Source organism: Eublepharis macularius, chromosome 19, assembly GCF_028583425.1.
Source record: "Eublepharis macularius isolate TG4126 chromosome 19, MPM_Emac_v1.0, whole genome shotgun sequence".
NCBI classification, from domain to species: Eukaryota; Metazoa; Chordata; class Lepidosauria; order Squamata; family Eublepharidae; genus Eublepharis; species Eublepharis macularius.
The window spans coordinates 26,391,076-26,411,434 of record NC_072808.1 but is presented as its reverse complement, the minus strand read 5'-3'; the positions used below and the strand labels follow the sequence as shown (position 1 = coordinate 26,411,434).

The window sequence follows — 20,359 nt, the reverse complement described above, 5'->3', positions numbered from 1 at the left end:
GCTTGTCTAGTATCTGTCTTAAGAGTGGTGGAAGCATTATTCATGCTAATATACCAATACATAAACCGACCCTGGGTCAGGAAGAGTCAGCATGGCTTCCGTGAAGGAGAGTCTTTCTGCTGCGGTCTCCTTGGATTCTGAATGTGGCTATTTTTTAGGCTTTTTAAACAGCCTCCTAAGAGAATATGATCATGGCATAAAGAGTGACCAGTTTTTAAACAGCAAGGGAGGTTAAGAATTATATTGGCAGCTACTCAAGCAGCTGTGTTGGGACTGTGGATAACTTCCTCAAAAGTTATTTGAAGAGTGAATAACGAATGACCAAGTTTTGCAGATACTTCTAAGGCCTTCATGTTGGGGAACTGCTGCTTAGTGGGCCAGACTGGCTTCTGGTTTCACATCTGTACACTGATGGGACTTGGAAGGAATGCACTGAGGAAGGTAGGAGATCTGGGCCTTCGGGGAGAAAACTCACTGAAGACAAGCAAGGCAGTGAGCTCATGCTGTAAAACGGGCTTCTTTACATAACACAACTAACTTACAACGTTTTCTGCTAGGCGAGGGGTGTGTGATGTAATTGGCTTTTTAAAAGGTTTACACAAACTCTGGGAAAGCAAGGCTGTCAGTTGCATAAGCTTAAATCTTCACAGAAGCGCCTGGTTTTTTTGAAAACCAGATTAATGGGGACAAACACGTGCCCCTTGCTTTTCACGTGCTGCTGCAAAGAGTGCTGGTGTATTCTAACTTCTGGCAGTGCCTGAACAGCAGTACAGATCGCAGCTGGCAGGCGTAGGGAACGTGCTCTTCCCCACACCTTCAGCGTTCTGCTTAACTGATTTCCAAAAACGAACAGGGTCAGGAATGTCAGGCCCATCACCAGCAAGGCCACTCTCTCTCCCCACCAGGAGCACACACACACAGAGCAAGCTAGAAGTTAGCCTGACACAGCGTGATCCAAAGCAGTCACCACAGTAAAGGACGCTAGAATAGCATCAGTAACTCTTGGTCTGAGCAGCCAGGGATTTGGGGAGGGGGGGGGGTAGGACAGTGGTCAGTGTGAGGACAGTTGATGTGCCCAGACAACCGTAGCTCTAGTTGTGAAGCATTATGCAAGTTCTTGATGCTTGCTAATTTCTTCTTCATTTCACAAAGTTCAGAATGGCCCTCCTGTTTGCATTTTGTTTAGAAAATAAACAGGCACTTTTATTCTCTGCAATCTGTTCCTGCAACACAGGTTAATTAAATCATAGGATTAATGTCAAAAAAGCCCCACTGTTTTCATACCATGGTAGGAAAAAACAACTCAGCCATGTTAGGGGGGGGGGGGGGCGGAAATTACCACTGTAAAAAAACAACTTTAAGCCAAAGCCCCTGAAATCAGCACTGGTCACTTTACATCCATGGAAAAAGCCAGTGAGCCCTGGTCCTGCAAACCACTGGAATTAGCCTGTACACACAACACAACACACCCTGTTAGCAACAGCATTGATCCTTCGGCCTGGGAGCGGGAGGGGAGAGATCGTCCCCATCTCTTGCGAGGAGTCCATTGGAATGTCATTTTCTAACACCCAAGAGGGTGGGCTAAAAGCTCCCCCTCCTCAGCTCCGAGGAGGGGAATGGTGGTGTGTCCATGGCTTGGAGCGGTGGTGGTGGCGGTGGCTGCTGCTGCTGCTGCTGCTTTGGGAGTGCTGGGAGCTACTTCTGGTCCAGTTTAGCAAGTGTTGGTTAGCTCTATACCAGTTGGCCAGCTGCTCTCCATCCCAAGGACCTGGTCTGGCATGAGATTGACGGCCACTGCGCCCACGGTGTGGATCCCGGCCTCTGTTGAGCTGGTGCTGGTAGCTCTCACAAATGCCAAGGGCAGATGGCGTCTGTTGGGCGAGGGCCCCCTCAAGCAATGCACGGGGCAAAATATGCAAACGCAGGCGTCTCAGTGTGTGGCGGAAACGGTTCTCGGTGCCCGTGCATTGGTAGAGTCCGCCGTCACTGGGCGTCAGTGGCCCCAAAAGCACACCCTGCGGCGTTTGCAGGAGCACGCGGTCCCGTGGCAGCTGGGGAGGAAAAAGAGCCCCGTTAGAAGTTCAGTTTTTGACTTTTGGGTATCCTCTGAAGCGGTGGTGTCTTGCAGAATTTTACTGTGGCTGCAGCTTTTGTAAGCCAAATGCTTCAGGACGCTCCACCATCCACTTTACAGCACTGCCTCCCTCAAACATGTTTTTATAAATATGCCATACAGATGCAAAATTTCTGGAAATTTTGGGGAAATCAAAATATAAGCAAGTAGTCACTTTCCTGTCAAATCCAAATTTATTTTTCTGCTTAAACAAAACACAACTTATAACTTACATAAAATTGTGCTATTTGGCATGTTTATAGGATTTTTTCAAAATATAAATGTCTTTGTTTTTTATAAGCAAAGTTGCACATCTATCCAGTACTTGAGATTGTGCTCTAAACTGATGCACTCTGTTACCTTAATTTTTTATCTGACAGATAGGAAAGAATAAAAACTGCAGTTTAGAAAACAGATTTTGTAGTAAAGAAAAGAACATGATTTTTTTGTGACAAACATTCTCAAAGTCACAATAGGTAGGACTGCCAATATATTTGGATATCAAGTTAAGCATTATAACAGTGAAAGCGCTTAACTCTTACTTTCAAGCATGTTATAACAGTAAGTTGCCAAAATATTCACATTTAAATAATAAGCACACCCTTGAAAATACGTTGTATATCTGCTGTAAATATAGGAATTGCCGTTATCTATTGCTCTAGATTGTCTTACATAAAAATGCTTATGGTACACATTTAGAGTCCATAACAACTTGTCTTAAAGAGCATTCATACATCAGTGTTCCCCCAAATGTCCCAATTTTTCTACTGAAAAGTGTTGGAAAAGTCCTCAGAAAAACTATTTTTTCCTGGGTCTTCCCTCTGACACCACTGCCATCTGACTTTCAACATCCCTTGCTAAGCTAAGAGAGCTAAGCGAGGGGTCTTGAGATGGAGGCAGCTCTGCGTCAGCGGACAAAACTTTTATTTTGAGCAGAGTGACGAAGAGGGACTTACCACCTTGCGCTTGTCAGGAGCATCTGTTTGCATAAGCCACTTGATGGATGCATGAGGAGATCGTGGTTCACACTCCAGAAACACGCTCCCACCTTCTAGGCCATACTGAACCTGCTCGGGTAACTGCTGTTCTACTATGATCCAAAAAATTGGGGGCGGGGGGGGGAGAGAATACTTTTGAGTCCAGTGTCCCTCTGAATAATTATATAACTACACATTTGTCAGTTTGGACGCCACAGGGATTTGTTTTTTCCAGAGCTGCTGCTTAGCCCAGGAAATCTGGCCACCAAATCTCTTGATGCAATGCAAGCCACAGTTATAACTGAAGAAATCCAGCTACCCAATCTTTAGTGTAGCAGGAGCAACAGCTTATACGGACAGTCTCATTCCTACCCCAAAGTTTTCTCCTAAGCGTCTTTACAGCACAGTACAATTCGGTAAATCCTGATATCCATTCAGTGTGGGAAAAACAAGTGAAAAAAGAACTCAGTAAATAAATGCATTGATTCTTTGGGTGGGAAATTCATGTTACAATATTTTTCCTTTTTACAAAAATTATTTAGTATTTATAGTGCAGCTTGAAACAACTGAACCTTTATTGACCTGGGGTCTAAACAATCACGCTGAACTTGCTTTTTGACCACCTTAGGGACAGGTAGCTTCACCTGCTTGAGAAAAGGATTTCCCTGCCTTTCTGGAGGATACTCATGACCCAAGTCTTGTAGGAACAGCCCGAGCGCTCTGGCTGTACAGACTCCCAGGGCAGCCCTACTGGCTCCAGCCCAAGACGTTACGCAAGACTCTTCCCTGACAGATGGAGGCCATTTGCACCTTAATCAGATCTTTGAGCCGTCCGTCTCTCCATTACCAGCACAGGAGCCCTCTTCCGGCTGCGTTGCCTCTTCCAAGAGCGCTAGGCGCGCGTTATTCAGAGGAATTTTCCCTCACAACCACCTTACAGTGGGTAGGGTTAGGCTGAGAGACTGTAACGGCCCGGGTTATCCAGTGAGCTTCTATGGCAGGAGGGATTTGGACCTTGGTGTCCTGCTCCCTGGTCTGGCACGTCTCTGTCTCCACCGGCTTAGATTCAGCCGCGCTGCAGCCTCCGATGCACTCGGGCTATTCACCTTGGGGCCTCATGCTGTGTTGCTCGTTTGTTTACTCATTTATTTATAGTCCGCCTTTCTTGCTGAGACTCAAGGCGGATTACATAGTGTGAGATTAGTACAATCAGTATTAAGGACATTTCCGCACAACGTCAAGGACACATCCATAAACAGTGTCATAGGATTTTACAAAGAGCATTAGCAAGGATCCAATACAGAGTTGAAGAATTGCTGAAACAGACCATAATAAATTCTAGGGCTGACATGAAGCACAGGTAGTATAGAGGAGTGCATATTCAAAGCAACAGATAATATGTAAGGCAACATTACGGTGAAGTCTATGGTCCCTAACTCGTTACAGGCTGCTCCTACCTCTGCCCAGGAAGAAGCCTTACGGAACGCTCAGCGGCATTTCCAGCAGCTGTCCGAGGACTCTAAAGAGAAGCCAACTATGTTCCTTTATGCAATTAATGCAACTCTTTTGATCTCAGTCATCTCAAGGGCCGACATCCAGATAGCTGCCCTCTTGGAAAACAATGTGTCATAGATCACTCTTGTGAACAGAAGCGATGGTAGATGCCACATGTGAGATGCACAGGCATGACAAGCCCACACAGTCACGGGTACTGGATTACAGGATTGGCCCCGTTTGCACAAGGCTGTAGAAAATCACCCTTATCCCAGCAACGGCATGACTAGAGAAGGGAAAAACTTTCCTTGCAGATATTTTTGCATTCTCCAAACCCATCTATCCATTGGAATGTTAGGACGATTGTTAAAGATGAGCCGTTTCCACAGTTCCCAGGCTTCCCACAGTTGTGCGTGCCACACATAATGTGTTTAGTTGCTCATTGTTCTTGAGCCTGCTGGGCTGTTGTGTGTCTGCACCTCTCTAGTACCTTGCTCAGCACAGTCACTAATTGCTTGCCTTTTTTCATGCAGATCTATAAAATGTGTTAATTTATTCAGGATACTTATCTAGGTAACTGCAAATACTTGATTTCTCAGTTAAAGAAAATCCAAAGAGCATTGTAACATAAGTGGAATACAGGACATAAATACTAGCATCTAGATAAATACTAACTGGGCCTTGTGTCGCCCATCAAATCATCATCATCACACAGACGTCTTTTAAAGCAAGTCTCATTTTCAGATGCAAGATTCGCCACACAACTGACAAAAAGCTTCCCCAGCATGGGGCGGGGATGCCTGTCAGTACTGCTGCTTAATGGCCGCAGCAGGCCGAGCCTTGATGGAGCACTGATCTGTCAGCCTCTTCGTAGCCCTGCCCCAAGCTGCCGCTTGAGTGGTTTAGGGTGGTAATGCCTGGATGCGCCACACTGTGCCCCCCTTCAGCCAGGTCCAGCGGATCTCTCGACAGGCAGTTCATCCTGAGAGTTCTGTAGGTGGAAGCTTTTGTTTCTTTGAAAAATGAGACCCCCATCCAGAATGCAAAGAACAGATTTAAATCTAGCAGACTATTAAAGATGGTGAAGGGAAAATAATTTCCAAGCTTCCTTTGTACCTGCTACAAGGTAAAGGTCCAGTAGTGGCACTTAATGCCCCCCCCACACACAGTCTCCCTGTACAGGGGATGGGTAACCTTTGAACTCCCTGACCTGGATGGCCCTGGCTAGCCTGATCTCATCAGACCTCAGATGCTAAGCAGGGTCCACCTGGCTTGGTACTTGGATGGGAGACCACCAATGGGAGGCCAGGGTCACTACATAGAAGCAGGAAACGGCAAACTATCTCTGGACATCTCTTAATTTGAAAACCCCACGGAGTCATAAGTCAGCTGGGACTTGAGGGCACTTTCCACCACCGACCTGTCAGTAGAAGGGCACCTATACTTTCACCAGTCCAGTCAAAGAGGGAATTGTAGCAAGCGTGAATTTGCAAACCTCTACAGCTCTGGAACTCAGCTGCACATGCTGAAAGTCCAGGTTCTAACACTGACCACGTTAGCCGTCTTCCTCAGACATTGCAGATCATTTCAAATGAGCAAAGTTTGAGGATCCACTAGGCCCTTAAGATGTGCGCTGGAAGCATGAAGACAGCACAGAAGTAACTAGGTCACTAGGATAACGTGAGTATCCTGATGAGCTGCATGCAACTATTCTGTAGATCAAATGGAGTCCAAAATCATCTGGAAGTTGAAATCTTTTAGGTCCATTGTATGCAGCCAGGATAAGTTATCTATGGACAGGAACTATTCTACAGTTCTACAGGAACTGATAATACTAATGATAGACCTCCTGTTGATAATGGTATGAATCCAGAGGGAAGACGCTGAATGATACTGCTTGGCTGCACAAACACTTCGGACTGCTGGGTTTTTTTAACAGAAATATATTCCCCATTTTGCTGGCTGCCGTCTTTCTCTGGGGGCCCCTGGAATCCTGGCTTCTGTCTCCCACCTTTCTCCCTGTTCTGCTCTTCTGTCTCATTCACTGTACGCTGCTCCCTCCCAGCCCTTAAACTATAGATTCAACTCAGCCTCCCCCCCGCCCCTCCCGGCCCAAGACTGGTGCTCATTCTCTATTGCCCTTGAGCACTGAACACAATAATAACAACAATAGCAACAACAGCATTCAACTTATATACCACCCTTCAGGACAACGGAATGCCCACTCAGAGTGGTTTACAAAGTGTGCTGTTACTGCCCCCCACGACAATCACCCCACGACAAGAGCTCCGAGAGCCTGACCCAAGGTCACCCAGCTGGCTTCAAGTGGAGGAGTGGGGACTCAAACCCAGTTCAGCAGATTAGAGTCCTGTAGCACTTAACCACTACACCAAACTGGCTCCAACCGTCTTGTCTTTGAAATTCTTGTTCCATGTAGTATATAGTATTGCAAGTTATCTTGCAAATTCCTCTAGTATTTGAAAAAGCAACTCAACCTCCATCCCATCTAGTTTGGGACAGTCACCTTCAGCAGTGGAGTTGCAGGTTCTTCCAATTTCCTGGGAGTAAGCCCCTTTTAATAGGCTTGAGCACCATGGCACCATTACAGTTCTTGGCAGCCAATCTCGCTGTGTTTTGTGTCAACTCTTGTAACTTGGCCCTCCTCGCAGAAGCAGTGCCTTGGTTCTTGTCCTTCAAGAGAGCTGACTTGGGGAGGGCGTGAACAAAGCTTGTCTCTACCTTTTGATCCCTAGAGGAGGCTGACTTCCCAGTCCAGGCCGTCTTCCTGTGACTGGGCACGATGAGGCAATTAAACATTAACAGGCAAGCAAGCAAACCAGGGGACCTCTTCTCAGGACAGACTCACCCTTGGCATTAAAGCCCCGGCACTGCCTCAGGGGGTCGCCATGTTTGATGTCCTGCCGCCGACTCCTCCTGCACAGGAACAAGAAACCAAGCTTAGTCCTTTCTCATCACAGGGCCCTCCCCGAGTCTTAAAGTGTTGTTTTTTGAATAGCACCAGTCGGTGCTGGTGGTCATCATCCCATTTTTACTGTGTGAGTGTGAGTCAGCGCAATGCACATAAGAACAGGAACACACAAAGACCCTGAGAGCTCCATGAAACAGTAATGAGCCATCGAGTTATTTGGGGGGAATCAAAAGGACTAGCTCTTTCACAAAGATGCGGATCAACTTCTGTACACCTTCAGCCACTTCATGTGTTCACTTTCACCTTGGTGAGTGTCTCACCAGAGCCGGTTCTCCGTGGCTCCTCTTTGACATGATTGTTCATTTAGATGTGTCTGCTACTCGCTGCTCTAGAGCCGTATGTGGCTTGTTAAAAAAGAAAACCAATTATTTTAAGGTATATCAGAGGGGTAAGCGGGATGTGATGGTAATGGTTTTTATGGAGACTAGAGATACTTCACAGAAAGGAAAACGTGAAAGGTGAACAGTTGCCGCATATCCTAGTACAAACCATGCAGAGATTTATTTCAGTCCGCTAAAACAATCGAGCAGGGTGCTCCTGTTCTACTTCTTTACTTATTGTGAGATCTTCCCTAATAAAGGACTTGCCGCAACCAGTGTTTGGCCTGTGGAAGCTTTATGGATCATTAACCAACATGTCAGTTATCAGAAATATTAAATAGTATATTTTCAGCTATGCAAACGGGCATTCTTATACTAGCTTGCTGAATTTTGACATAGTTTGGCATTTTAATTGTAAAAAGTTGCAGACCCCGGACTTAGATGTTCCTGCTCTTTCACTGTGGACTGTGTTGCTCTGTTCCCTCCTCTTCCCTTCAGTCATGATCTGTTCCCGTTTCCTCTTTCAGTGTTTCTCTTAAGTTTTAACCCTTCTTTGGATTCACATGGTCTCCTTTCTTCCCCAATCTGATCTGAGGACTGTACCAAATTAAAAGACAGGGAATAGAGGGAAGCCATCTTCCCACACTTCCCACACAGAAACCCTGGAAGGTAAAGTAAAAACCATTTGTTTGGAAAACCATATGGATCCCATGGATCCCGCTCATCGCACCCAGAAAGACAAGCGGAGATCTGTGGATATTTCAACCACAGGTGTGTGTTTTTTAATCACAGCTTGGAACATATTTACACAAATACCTTCAACTCCATGAAAATGACCAGATCCATAGATTAGTATAAATATGTAAGATGGTGCTGAGGCTCTAAGCATCCAGCGAGCAAGAGAAGTTGGCCAACCAGCCTGCTGGTTCTTTAGGCGAGACCCAGTCAGGTTTGCCTTCGCCACTGAGCAAGGTCCGCCAGCGCTGTCTCTGAGACTGACCTTTTGGCTGTGTGGCTGTAGCGAGCGCAACGTTGCCCATCCCAAGCACAATACGGGTCTCGAGCCAGACAGCAGTCAGCACACGCCTCTCCATATTCACGGCACCGATGCAGGCTCAGCTGGGAAACACCCACATCCGAGGACACGTACAGCTGTTGCTGCAAAAGAGAGCAGGCCAAATGAGGAACGGAAGGGGAACCCAAGAAATCCAAATTCCGAGCTGGAGAACCAGTGAGGTATGGTGGCTTGTATATTAAGAAATCCCTGCTGTGTCGTGAAACTCACTGGGAGACCATGATTCTTACAAATTCAGCCTAACCTACTTCGCAGGGTTGTTGTGAGGAAAATAGGAGAGGAGCGAACAGGGTATGCCACCTAGGGTTCTTTGGAAGAACAGAAGGATCAAATTGCAAGAGGGTAATGACTCTTTCCTTCATATACCTGGGTACTGGCTCTTCAGCCACCTGCATTGCTTTTCTAAAATTCAGCAAATGTGCTTTTCAAAATACTTATTATTAACATTGTTAAAACTAGATGAGAAGCAGAAGCAAAAGGCAACAGAAATAGGGTCAAAACTCTAAATGCAGCTTTGCAGTGACTTGCACGCAGAGACAAAGAAATCTATTATAATAACCAGTGCAAAGAAATAGACGAGAACAACAAAAAAGGAAGAATAACAGATTTGTTCCAAAAGATCCGAGAAATCAAAGGGAAATTCAAACCACGGCTTCAGATGCTAAAAGATCAACATGGAAATACAGTTACCTGATCAGGACAAAATAAGGGAAAAATGGAAACAATACAATGAAGAACTATACAAAAAGAGATGAAAGGATGACAGATACTGTCAGCGAAGAATCTTTTGATGAAGAACCAGAAATCCTAGAAAGTGAAGTAAAAGCTGCACTCACAGCAATTGGGAGAAACACAGCACCTGCAGCAGATGGGATACCAAAATAGAGCTATTTCAAGTTACAGAAATTGAGTCCATCAGAATCTTAACAAGAATCTGTCAACGAATATGGAAAACAAAACAATGGCCCACCGACTGGAAACGCTCAGTCTACATTCCAATTCCAAAAAAGGGGGATGCCAGGACTAATTTCCCATGCAAGCAAAGTGACGCTCAAAATTCTACAACAAAGACTCTTACCCTATATGGAACGAGAAATGCCAGATATTCAAGCTGGATTCAGAAAAGGAAGAGGCGCACCAGAGATGACACTGCACATTTACGATGGCTAATGGAACATACCAGGGAATTTCAGAAGAAAATCAGCCTGTGTTTTATAGATTACAGCAAAGCTTTTGACTGTGTGGATCATGAAAAGCTATGGAGAGTCTTAAAAGAAATGGGGGTGCCACAACATCTGAGGCTACTGTCAGGACAGAATATGGGGAAACAGAATGGTTTCCAGTTGGCAAGGGTGTCGGACAAGGATGCATATTATCTCCCTGCCTGTTCAAACACTATGCAGAGTATATCATAAGGAAAGCTGGATTCAATCTAGAAGAAGGTGGAGTGAAAATTTGTGGGAGGAACATTAACCATTTGAGATATGCAGATGACACCACATTACTAGCAGAAAATAGGGAAGACTTGAAACAACTACTGATGAAGGTTAAAGGGGAAAGCACCAAAGCAGGATTACAACAGAACATCAAGAAGACAAAAGTAATGACTACCGAGGAACTACACAATTTTAAAGTTGACAATGAGGAAATTGAAGTTGTTCAAGATTTTCTATTCCTTGGCTCAATCATCAACCAACAGGGAGACTGCAATGAAGAAATCAGAAGAAGATTGAGACTTGGAAGAGCAGCTTTGAGGGAGCTAGATAAGATCCTTAAAGATAAAGATGTCTTTATAAAATAATCCAAACTATGGTATTCCCCATTACTATGTATGGATGTGAAAGTTGGACAGTGAAGAAAGATGACAGGAAAAAAATTGATTCATTTGAAATGTGGTGCTGGAGGAGAGTTTTGCGAATACCATGGGTAGCCAAAAAGACAAATAAGTGGGTACTGGATCAGATCAAGCCTGAATTCTTAGAAGCTAAAATGACAAGACTAAAGCTATCGTACTTTGGTCACATCATGAGAAGACAAGATTCTGTGGAAAAGTCAATAATGCTAGGAAAAGTGGAAGGCAGTAAGAAAAGAGGAAGACCTAAAACGAGATGGCTTGACTCAATAAAGGAAGCCAGTTTGCAGGATCTGAGCACATATGTTAATGATAGGACACTCTGGAGGCCTTTCATTCATTGGGTCGCCATAGGTCGGAGGTGACTTGACGGCACATAGCACACAGACATGTCATTTATAATCCGCCTTTCTCACTGAGACTCAAGGTGGACAACACCGTGTGAGATTAGTACAGTCAATATCAAGGACATTTCTGATTTGGAAGGTTTAGCTACAGTCAGTGTTTCTGCAGTAATGGTGGTGATTCATTTCTGGCAAGCACTTGCTCTTTTACAGTTCCTCTACGGAGCCAGCATGGGGTAGGGGTCCGTTGCGGGCTCAGATGCCCACTCTGCCCCGGAAGCCTGCCGGGTGGCCTTGGGCCGGTGTCAGCCTCCCTTGGCTCACAGGGTTATTGTAAGTATAAAATGGAGGAGAGGAGAATAATGTAAGCCACGTTGGGGTTCCCATTTGGGAGAAAGAAAGGGTTTTCAATTAAATGAAGTATATAAGTAAGTAAATAATTTACTCGTGTCCTCATGGTGCTGCTGTAGCCAGTGGTTAAGTGGTTGGGCTGCGAATCAGCACTCTACTGGTTCAAATCCCACTACTGCCATGAGCTCAGTAGGTGGCCTTGGGTAAGCCACTCCCTCCCAGCTGTATTGTGGAGGTGATAATAACACTCACTTGTTCACTGCTCTGGGTGAGGCACTCATCCGTCTAGAAGAGCGGTACGTAAGCGCAGTTACTATGGGAGCCAGAGCCAGAGCCAGGTTTTACATGTTTTCCTGCTTCACCATGGGGAAAGAGACCACTGAGGACATCTCCTGCTCTCATAGCAACCCAGAAAGCGGAAGCTCTTCTTCCCTGCTTGGCAACACGTACCACCAACCTACCCGTTTAGACGAGATCCACAGTGTTTTCACCGGCGCACGTGTCTGCCGGGTAAGAAGAGAAACCAACACTTTAGAAAGTGGGCCGTAGTAACAGGGAGGCTGGTCTGGGTCCTGAGTTCCCACTCACCCTGAAAACCTCAACCTCCTCTAAGGTCAGCTCTTCCGAGGTCCCGTGCTCCTTGGGCAGCACCACCACCTTCTGCACTGTGCCTTTGTCTGGAAGGGAGGAGGAGACCCGGCGTCAGCCAGAAAGCACCTTCCGCCCTGGGAAATAAAACGTTCCTCCTCTCTTCTTGTTAGGATATCACAGTCAGCCTGTAATACTAGAATTAAATTGATGGACGATAAAACCACAAAAAAGGGAGCCCCTTTTCACTCAAAGCTTAATTTCAGTGCGAGATTGTCGACCTGTGGACGAAGAGATGGCCAAAAGCAGAGACGGCTTGAAAAGGAGATTAGACAGCTTCGTGGAGAACAAGTCTATCAGTGGCTAGTAACCGTAGCGATAAATGGAAGCTCTGCATTCAGAGGCGGGGGACACTCTGGGAATCCCAGGGCCAGGAGGTGACGTCGGGCGCAGGCCGTGGCTTCTGAGCGCTGCCTGCTGACCATCTAGGGCAGCTGGCTGGCTGCGGGGTGGAACAGGATGCAGGACTAGATGGGCCACTGGTCTGATACAGTGGGGCACCTCTAATGTTCTTACAGGGGCCTTGAAGCATAAGCCATTTTATTGATTTAAATATCTGAACTCCGCCTTTCCTCTTGGCTTAAAGCCTAGTGCTGGTACATGAGTGTATCTAGTGAAAGTTATAGATGCTCCACTCAGTGCAGAAGCCTAACAAAGCCACTGGAGGGTAGACAGCCACCAACCAGAGATGGTGAAGGTGGTGCATATTTCATGCACCCACAACCTCAACATGCCAACCAAAGAATCTGCCAGCTTTGGCCAGCTTTACTATGAGGCAGCTACTCAAGATGCCATTAAGGGACTCCCAAGTGAGAGAGAGATGCAGAACTGGGGCAAAACTGACAAGGAAGTTCTCCTGCACAAACCACGTAGCTCTTGTGCAGCTGCTGTTTTTTTCAATGAGGCTGACACAGATTATCTTCCCCACGTGAATTAGCAGCAGGAGAATGGTGTGCGTGCATGCGTGCGCCATTCTTTGCTTCACCAGGCAGTGACCAATATATTCGACTGGCTCTTGCTCAAGTCTTATGAGAAGTGCATCTTTCACTTTTTAATTAGCCATAAATGTTGCTCATAAATAAATGATGCCTTAAAAAGTGGTAGAAATAAGCTTAGGAAAAACAGGAGGGCTTGATACTGGGAGGCAACTTCGCAGGACTTCACCAGCTCCGGGATGTGCCTTTTCCCATTGCTATTTGAATACCTTATATAAAATTTGCAAGAATTCAACGCACTTCACTGACATCACCTAGCCACGTCGTGTCATCTGATTTTCCATTGCAATTAAATTCAAGTTACCTGACCGCCCTGTCCCTGATCATCTGCAAAATGGGGGACATGTTTAGTGAGTAGTGGTCTCGTTCCATTCTCTGCCACTGGTGCCCTTTGACAGAGATGAATGGGACTGAGCCACAGGCGGAGATTCCGTGAGTAGCATTTTTAGTGACGTGATCTCAACGACACCCCAGTGAAGGCCACTCAGAGTGACAGCTGTTCATGGACATGCCTTATAAAGTTATGCCTGGTGGGATTAAAAGTTGAAGACTGACACTTTGGAGAACACCCCAGTAGCCTCTCCCAATAGCCTTGTGCACCCCAGCACTATATTCTCAGACAGCGTCCTCCTGGGGCAAAAAGTCTGGGCATACCTGTGCCAAGGAAGAGCACCTCATAACGCCCGTCCACTGCGTCCACCAGGTCAACCGCCAACGTCGTGAAGCTGTAGGGCACGTTGGTTCTCACCAACAGGGGGCGGCGCTGCAGTGGGTAAACAGCGTTGTACATAAGAGGATGATTCCGCACAAAGGTCACCAGCTCATCAGAGAACTCTCGCGTGGTGCGAAGCCCTGGGGTGAAGGTTCCTCCTGGGCACTGAGAAACAGAGGCAGGGAGAAGGTCAGAGCCTAGAAAACTTGGGAGATGCCCACAAAAGAAAGGAAATGCTTCCAAGTCAACAAAGAACTGGCTCATTTAAGGACACTTCTGAAGAATTTGGGGGGAATTAAATGGGCTGAGCAGGAAATAAAGCATCAGGACTGGAATATAAGAGAAGTGACTCACAGCTCCAGGACGAGGGTAGGGGACGCGTCCTGTGTACGGTCCCCACTGGTAGTTGTGCCCTTCCTTATGGGCAAAAGGCCCATTGAAGACTGTGCGTATGTCGGCCATGGAATAAACACAGACAGCAGAACCACGGAAGACGGACCTTGGGGAAGAAAGGCCAAGACACGGAGAAGAGGACTTAGTCTGCGGCTGATCGCACAGGCCGTGCCTCGCCGCTAAAATCCCATCAGTGTTACAGGTACTCACCCCAACATGGAGAACACGCCATAGAGCAGTGGGTGCTTCTCATCCTGAGTTGGCAGCAGGAAAACGTCGCCTGGGAGCATGCAGGGAAACAGAGACTGAGCATCTTGCAGTGTGTTGACAGAGATGACCCACTCAGCCTAGGCCCAGGCCTCTCCGGCCTGCTTTAAGCCATTTGGCCTAAATCTTTACCCAGCCCTGGGGATGGAAATCCTGATTTCCATTCCTCCCCTTCCGCCCGCACTTAACAAACACATCCACAAAGCCAGAGTCCAAAATTTAGCCTGGCTTCTCAGTCTCCCTGCTCTGGCCATGAATACATCCTTAGGCCACTGCGTACCACCCCACCCTGCCCTCCAAGCCAACATTTCTTCTCCCTCCCCCTCTGCAAACAGGGCCTCACGCAGGTCATCAAAGAAAGTCTCTACACCATCTTCTCCAACCACCGAGCAGACCAGCCGCGCTTTCAGGAACGTGGTCCACTTATTCACCAAGGAACGTTGTCCCCCATCATCATTCTGAAAAGAAGCAAAGAACTTCATGATCAAAAGCTCTCCTGCAGAGAGGAGAGCAGCCTCTGGGGCAAAGCGCTATTCTGAACTGAGTTCTCTGGCTTCAGACCAGCCCAGGAGTGGGGAGCAGTAAAGATACGTTTCCTGTGAGCATGGAAATTAAATTGCAGGGGAAGTAGAGGCACAGATTTCTAGAGCCAGAAGGGTGTCTTGGAAGCCATCTAGTCCAGCCCCTGGCTCCATGCAGGAGATCCCAAGCTACAGCATCCCAGCCAAGCCTCTGCCTGAAGCGGCACTCGCTTTCCCCTGCCTTCACCAGTCAAATAGGGTCCCCTCTGCACAGCACGGTTATCTGGGACTTTCCCTGCCATAGGGTATATCCTACAGTTCGGGAGTGTGGTATATTAGTTAGAGTGCCAGACTCAGATCTGGGAGACTCGGGTTCAAATTCCTCTGCTACAAAAGTTTTCTGGATGACTGTGACAGTCCAGGTCGTAAGAGGGTGTTGAAGCAAAGGCAGCATTACGGAAAGCTTGATCCGTGCCGTCTCTTCCCCAACCCTCGACATGACAGAGTTCACCAGAGTGGCTTCTGAGTGAAACAAGTTCAGCACCAATGAGGGAAACAGAAGAAGAACAGTAACTTTTATTTACACTTGAGGATAGAACAGATGATAGAAACTATTTACAGGTATACTACAGTCTTACGGGGCATGTTCCTGTATGAGATTATACAGATGATAAGTCAGGAGCGTAGAGAGCAGTGAGCAGCCCAGTCTGTATTCTTGGGCCTTCCCTCAACCTTGGGGGTTTCACAGTGTAAATGCGAGCTTCTCCCAGGAGCCACAAATCTCCCCCTACTTTCCCTCAGGAATTAGGGCTTCAACACAGCCCCAGGGCTGGGCCGCTTGTTCACAAAAAACAGGCTCTGGGGCTTCCAAAGTCTCCTGAGACAGGTTCTCTCCCAACTAACACTTCGGAGCGTGAGCCCCCTCTGAGGGGGCAGGCAGGGTCACCGCTCTCTCCTCCTCCCCTCTCCCATCCAGCCCTTCCAGCTGCCGGCTGCTCTGATCAGACACCAAGGGGACCGCGGGGGCGGGTGTTTTGCAGAAGGGGCAGAACTTTTGCCCCTCCACCACAGTGACTTTAGGCCAGTCACACACACACACACACACACACACAGCCTAATCTACCTCCCAGGGCTGTTGTGAGGGCAGAATGTAGAGAAGAGAACAGTGTAAACTGCTTGGGGTTCCCAATGAAGAGATAGGCAGGATATAAATGAAATAAATTAAGCACAAATACAAATATTTACCATGCATGCAACAGGTTGCAAAGGCCATGCTTCTAGTTGTCAGGGAACTAGTAGCCATAGGGCACAATCCACCAGGCCCCAATGAAACAAATGGGAGTTCAGGCTCTTATGGGGCAATGAGGCTGCAATGGGGGGGGGAGTTGTGCTGAGCAGGCAGAATAGGGTTGCCAGCTCCTGGTTGGGACATTCCTGGAGATTTGGGGGATGGAGCCTGGAGAGGGAGATGTTTAGGAAGGGACGGGACAACAGTGAGGTATAATGCCATAGAGTCCACCCACCAAAGCAGCCATTTTCTCCAGGGGATCTGGTCTCTGTGGCCTGGAAATTAGTTGTAATTCCAGGAGATCTCCAGCAACCACCTGGAAGCTGGCAGCCATCTGTAGAGACACTCCATTCAATCCAATCCAAGGATCTCATTTGTGTCTGCTATACAGGATGAGAGTTTTTGACAGTGAAATGAAATGAATGTGATACCAAACGCATGTGAGCATGCTATCTGCCTGCAAGTACACTGGCTTGCACTTTGGTGTGCTTGAAGTAGGTGGGGGGGGGGGGCTCTGGCACATGGGTGTGGGTGCCCTGGGCGGGCCTCATTGTCACTGGGCCGTCTGTAAGAATTCCTGGCATAGTCTCAGCTCTCCCACAGATAGCAGATGTAGACACAGCAGCCAAATGCGCACAGGCGTTGCCCCAGCCAGCAGCCATCTCTCTCAGCCTGGAGATCCATGCAAGCCCCCAGGAAAGGACGCGTGCAGCCCCCCTCCCAGTGTCACTCACCAGGCAGACCCGTCCCACCCGAGCGAGCACAGCGGGCCCCACGGCACCCTCCAGCGCTTTCTCACGGAAAAAGAAATACAGCTTGTCATCGTTGTGGTCAGAACTATCAGGAATGACGTGAGCGTGGAGGAAAACAGGATCTGAGAGGAAATGGGGGGGGAGTTGTTACCTTGGTTCACCACTTGCGGGCAATAGAGAAAAATGTTAGGCCAGCACCGCAGGCCATCCTTCGTGGCAGGGACCCCCTGCCCCGCCCCGCCCCGCCCAGCAAGTGGCCACTTGAGCGTCTACTAACAACAATGGATCTGATCCACTGGAAGATTTCCATGGACAAGGGGGGGTCACTTTCCACAGCCGTTGCCTGACTCCTCTCCCCCACAGTTCCTGTAAGCACTCTGCCCGCCCCCCCCCCCACCAGCCCCCCAAAGCAGTAATCAGAGGGAGTATTTGGGGGTTTACAGTGGGAAGCAAGGAAGGCTCTGCGCCCTGTGAACAGAAATCCCCTTCCACCTGCAGAAATCCCAAGCGGCTCAAAGCCACCACCCTCCATTTTGTCTTGGGATGGTTTTACCTAGGCAAGTTGGGAACTAACCTGGAGATGTGGGTGCAGGCAGCCTGAGGAGGATGAATCTTGGGGGACGGAGGGGATAATGCCAGAGAGTCCCTCCTCCAAAGAAGCCATTTCCTCTAAGGGAACTGGTCTGTTGTCTGGAGATCAGTTGTAAATTTGGGAGATCTCCAGGCCGCACGTGAAAGTTGGCATCCCTAACTCAGTCCCCAGATGCTGTCATAGGGTTATCAGTCCCCAGGCAAGGACTGTTGATCTCCTGAAATTACAACTGATCTCCCGGTGACAGAGATTGGGTCCCCTGGAGAAAATGGCTGCTTTGGAGGGTGAATTCCATGGCATTATTCTCCCCTGAGGTTCCTACCCTCACCAACCCTGCTGTCCTCAGGCTCCACTGCCCAAATATCCAGGAATTTTCCTAAACAGAATTGGCAACCTTATGCCTCCCACCCAGACCTGTGGGCCTGACTAGGCACAGATTCAAGTGTGTGCTGCAGTGTGCCATTTGCGGTACTCGTGTTGCAGGTTGGCCATGCGCATGTTCACTGAACAGGTATCCACGGACTGATATCCTCCACCCGCCCCGTTCGAGTTCCTGTCTACCGTGTGCTTCCCCTTTTGGTGTTCCCTAGCCACTCTCACATTTATTTACGGCATAGACTTATTTTTTGTTCTTCATCTTTAAGAAAGCTGTCAACTTACAGAAAGGAAAATCCAGAATGGTAGCCCTGGCAAGAGGGATGCAGCGAGAGAGAGAAAGAGAGAGAGAGAAACAGAGTCCTGTAGCACGTGAAGGACTATCACATTTACTGTGGTGCTGACTTTTGAAGACTGCAGCCCACTTCTGATGGCTTTAGCCTACAAATGCTTATACCACAATAAACCTATTAGTGTTTAAAGGTTAAACATTACTTAAAATAGACAGATGGGGGTCCGGTAGCACCTTAAAGACCAACTAAATTTCCAGGGTATGAGCTTTTGAGAGGCAGAGCTCATACCCTGGAAATCTAGTTGGTGTTTAAGATGCTACCAGACCTGGATCCTGCTCTCCTACTACAGACCGAGACCCACCTTAAAACAGACAAATCCAGAACCCTCCATTATTACTCTGACATTAATGAACTTCTGCATCCGTTAACATCTCTGCCATTCAGCCCCGGGTAGAGGAGCCGGCGGTCAGCAGTCATACCATAGAGCCAACGGGAATCATGCTGCTCGGTGCGTACGGCTGGGCGGGGCCCCATGGTACGGAACAAGGCAGCGTCTGTGCCCATGAAATCCACGTGCACTCCAGCGTAAAGGGTGTTATCTGAGGGGGAAAGGGGGACAGAGAGTCAAGCGCACGCGGGCATGAAAAGGACCTGGGGCAGCAGGAACGGGCGGGCTTTCAAAGTGGAGTGGCACCGTTCTCTCGCAAAGGAAGTGGCCTTGCATTTCTGGGCCCCAGGCCAGCGACCCCCCACCCCCACCCCCCACCCCGGGCTGAGGCGGCTCAGAAGGGCAGCAGCGCTCTCGTTTCCAGGCAAGACGCTCTCCCTACCCTAGTACTCCAGGGCCCCTTACGGGCAGGTTTTGAAAACGGGTTTTTACGTGGGCCAAGCAGGGGGGTTCCGCCCGTCTGCCATGGCCCTCCGGGTCAAATATCTGCTGGTTGTGCAGCACCCTCAGCAGCTCCTTGTTCCCAACCAGCCCCAGGTTCAAATCCCCACTCTGCCACGTACACTTGCTGGGCGATCTTGGGCCATTAACACACACCTGCCTCACAGGGGTGTTGTGGGGATAAAACTCGAGGAGAGGAGAATGATGTAAGCTGCTTTGAGTCCCCATTGGGGGGAAAGGCGGGGCACAGAAGAAAATAAATAAAACAAGCATACAGGGTGACTGATGCACGTGCCTTGCAGCTGACACACTGAATGTAAGCGATGTGGGAAGACAGACAAGAGAGGCTACAGATTCACACCGACCGCGGCACCAGCACCATGCCTGTTTGACACCATTTACACACCGGCAAGGGAGGGGGGGGGGGTTCACACTCTGCTACGGTTCCCTCACAAAGAAACCAAGCTGGGGTGCTCCTTCACTGTGTGCTGCTACTTCCCAGAATGCAAAGGCTGCAATGTAACCACCACAGCAACCAAACAGTGGCAAGCACCTAACCCCAACGGTTGACAAGGCAGTGACTTAAGACCTTGACCTGGAAAACCTGTAACAGCCAGCCTGATGAAGAGTTCAGATGAGCTCAAAAGCTTACACGGTATCTTTTGTTACGTATGGCCAAGGAGGAGGGGTTGCTCCTATCCTTTGTGAATGCTTCAACTTTCGCAGATTGCCAGTACAAATTATAGCTGGCATTGACTGTATGCCCCTTTCACTGAGGACTAGAGCTAGATGAGGGATTCCTCTTCTTTACTGACTACTCAGTTACCCAGTAAGCAGCACCCTTTCGGAACTGGCAGGGGGGTGATCACAGGTGTGGTATTGGAGACCACCTAGACTGACTGTTCTGGGGGACTTGAATCCTCCACATCAGGCCTGGCCCAGGAATTTATAAGCCTCCCTAGCAACCCCTGGGCCTCACCCAAATGGTGACAGGCCCGACACATGAAAGAGGCCACACCTGGGACTTCATATTTTGCACTGAGCCTTTGAAGGAAGGTCGTGTTTCAGGGTTGGAGATACAGCCTGAACATTTATCTACCGAAGGCAACAGCGAATACG

The 20,359-nt window shown here is 48.2% G+C and overlaps 1 protein-coding gene across 2 annotated transcripts in view; it reads right to left on the bottom strand.

Moving 5' to 3' along the window:
• Positions 1-1,176: 1,176 nt before the first annotated feature.
• The window catches only part of LOC129346617 (semaphorin-3F-like), a 31,843-nt gene continuing 12,660 nt past the window's right edge, over positions 1,177-20,359 (bottom strand). The window contains exons 6-17 of one of the 2 annotated variants that reach the window (XM_055003965.1): positions 18,831-18,950; positions 17,074-17,213; positions 14,874-14,988; positions 14,474-14,543; positions 14,225-14,369; positions 13,813-14,035; positions 12,104-12,192; positions 11,977-12,018; positions 8,894-9,051; positions 7,451-7,518; positions 3,070-3,203; positions 1,177-2,051 (exon numbers count right to left, since the gene is read on the bottom strand). In XM_055003965.1, the coding sequence (XP_054859940.1) occupies positions 1,599-2,051; positions 3,070-3,203; positions 7,451-7,518; positions 8,894-9,051; positions 11,977-12,018; positions 12,104-12,192; positions 13,813-14,035; positions 14,225-14,369; positions 14,474-14,543; positions 14,874-14,988; positions 17,074-17,213; positions 18,831-18,950 (1,757 nt within the window). In that variant the 3' untranslated portion in view covers positions 1,177-1,598. The remainder of the gene's footprint in view (positions 2,052-3,069; positions 3,204-7,450; positions 7,519-8,893; positions 9,052-11,976; positions 12,019-12,103; positions 12,193-13,812; positions 14,036-14,224; positions 14,370-14,473; positions 14,544-14,873; positions 14,989-17,073; positions 17,214-18,830; positions 18,951-20,359) is intronic. The other variant, XM_055003964.1, reaches the window with a different exon arrangement.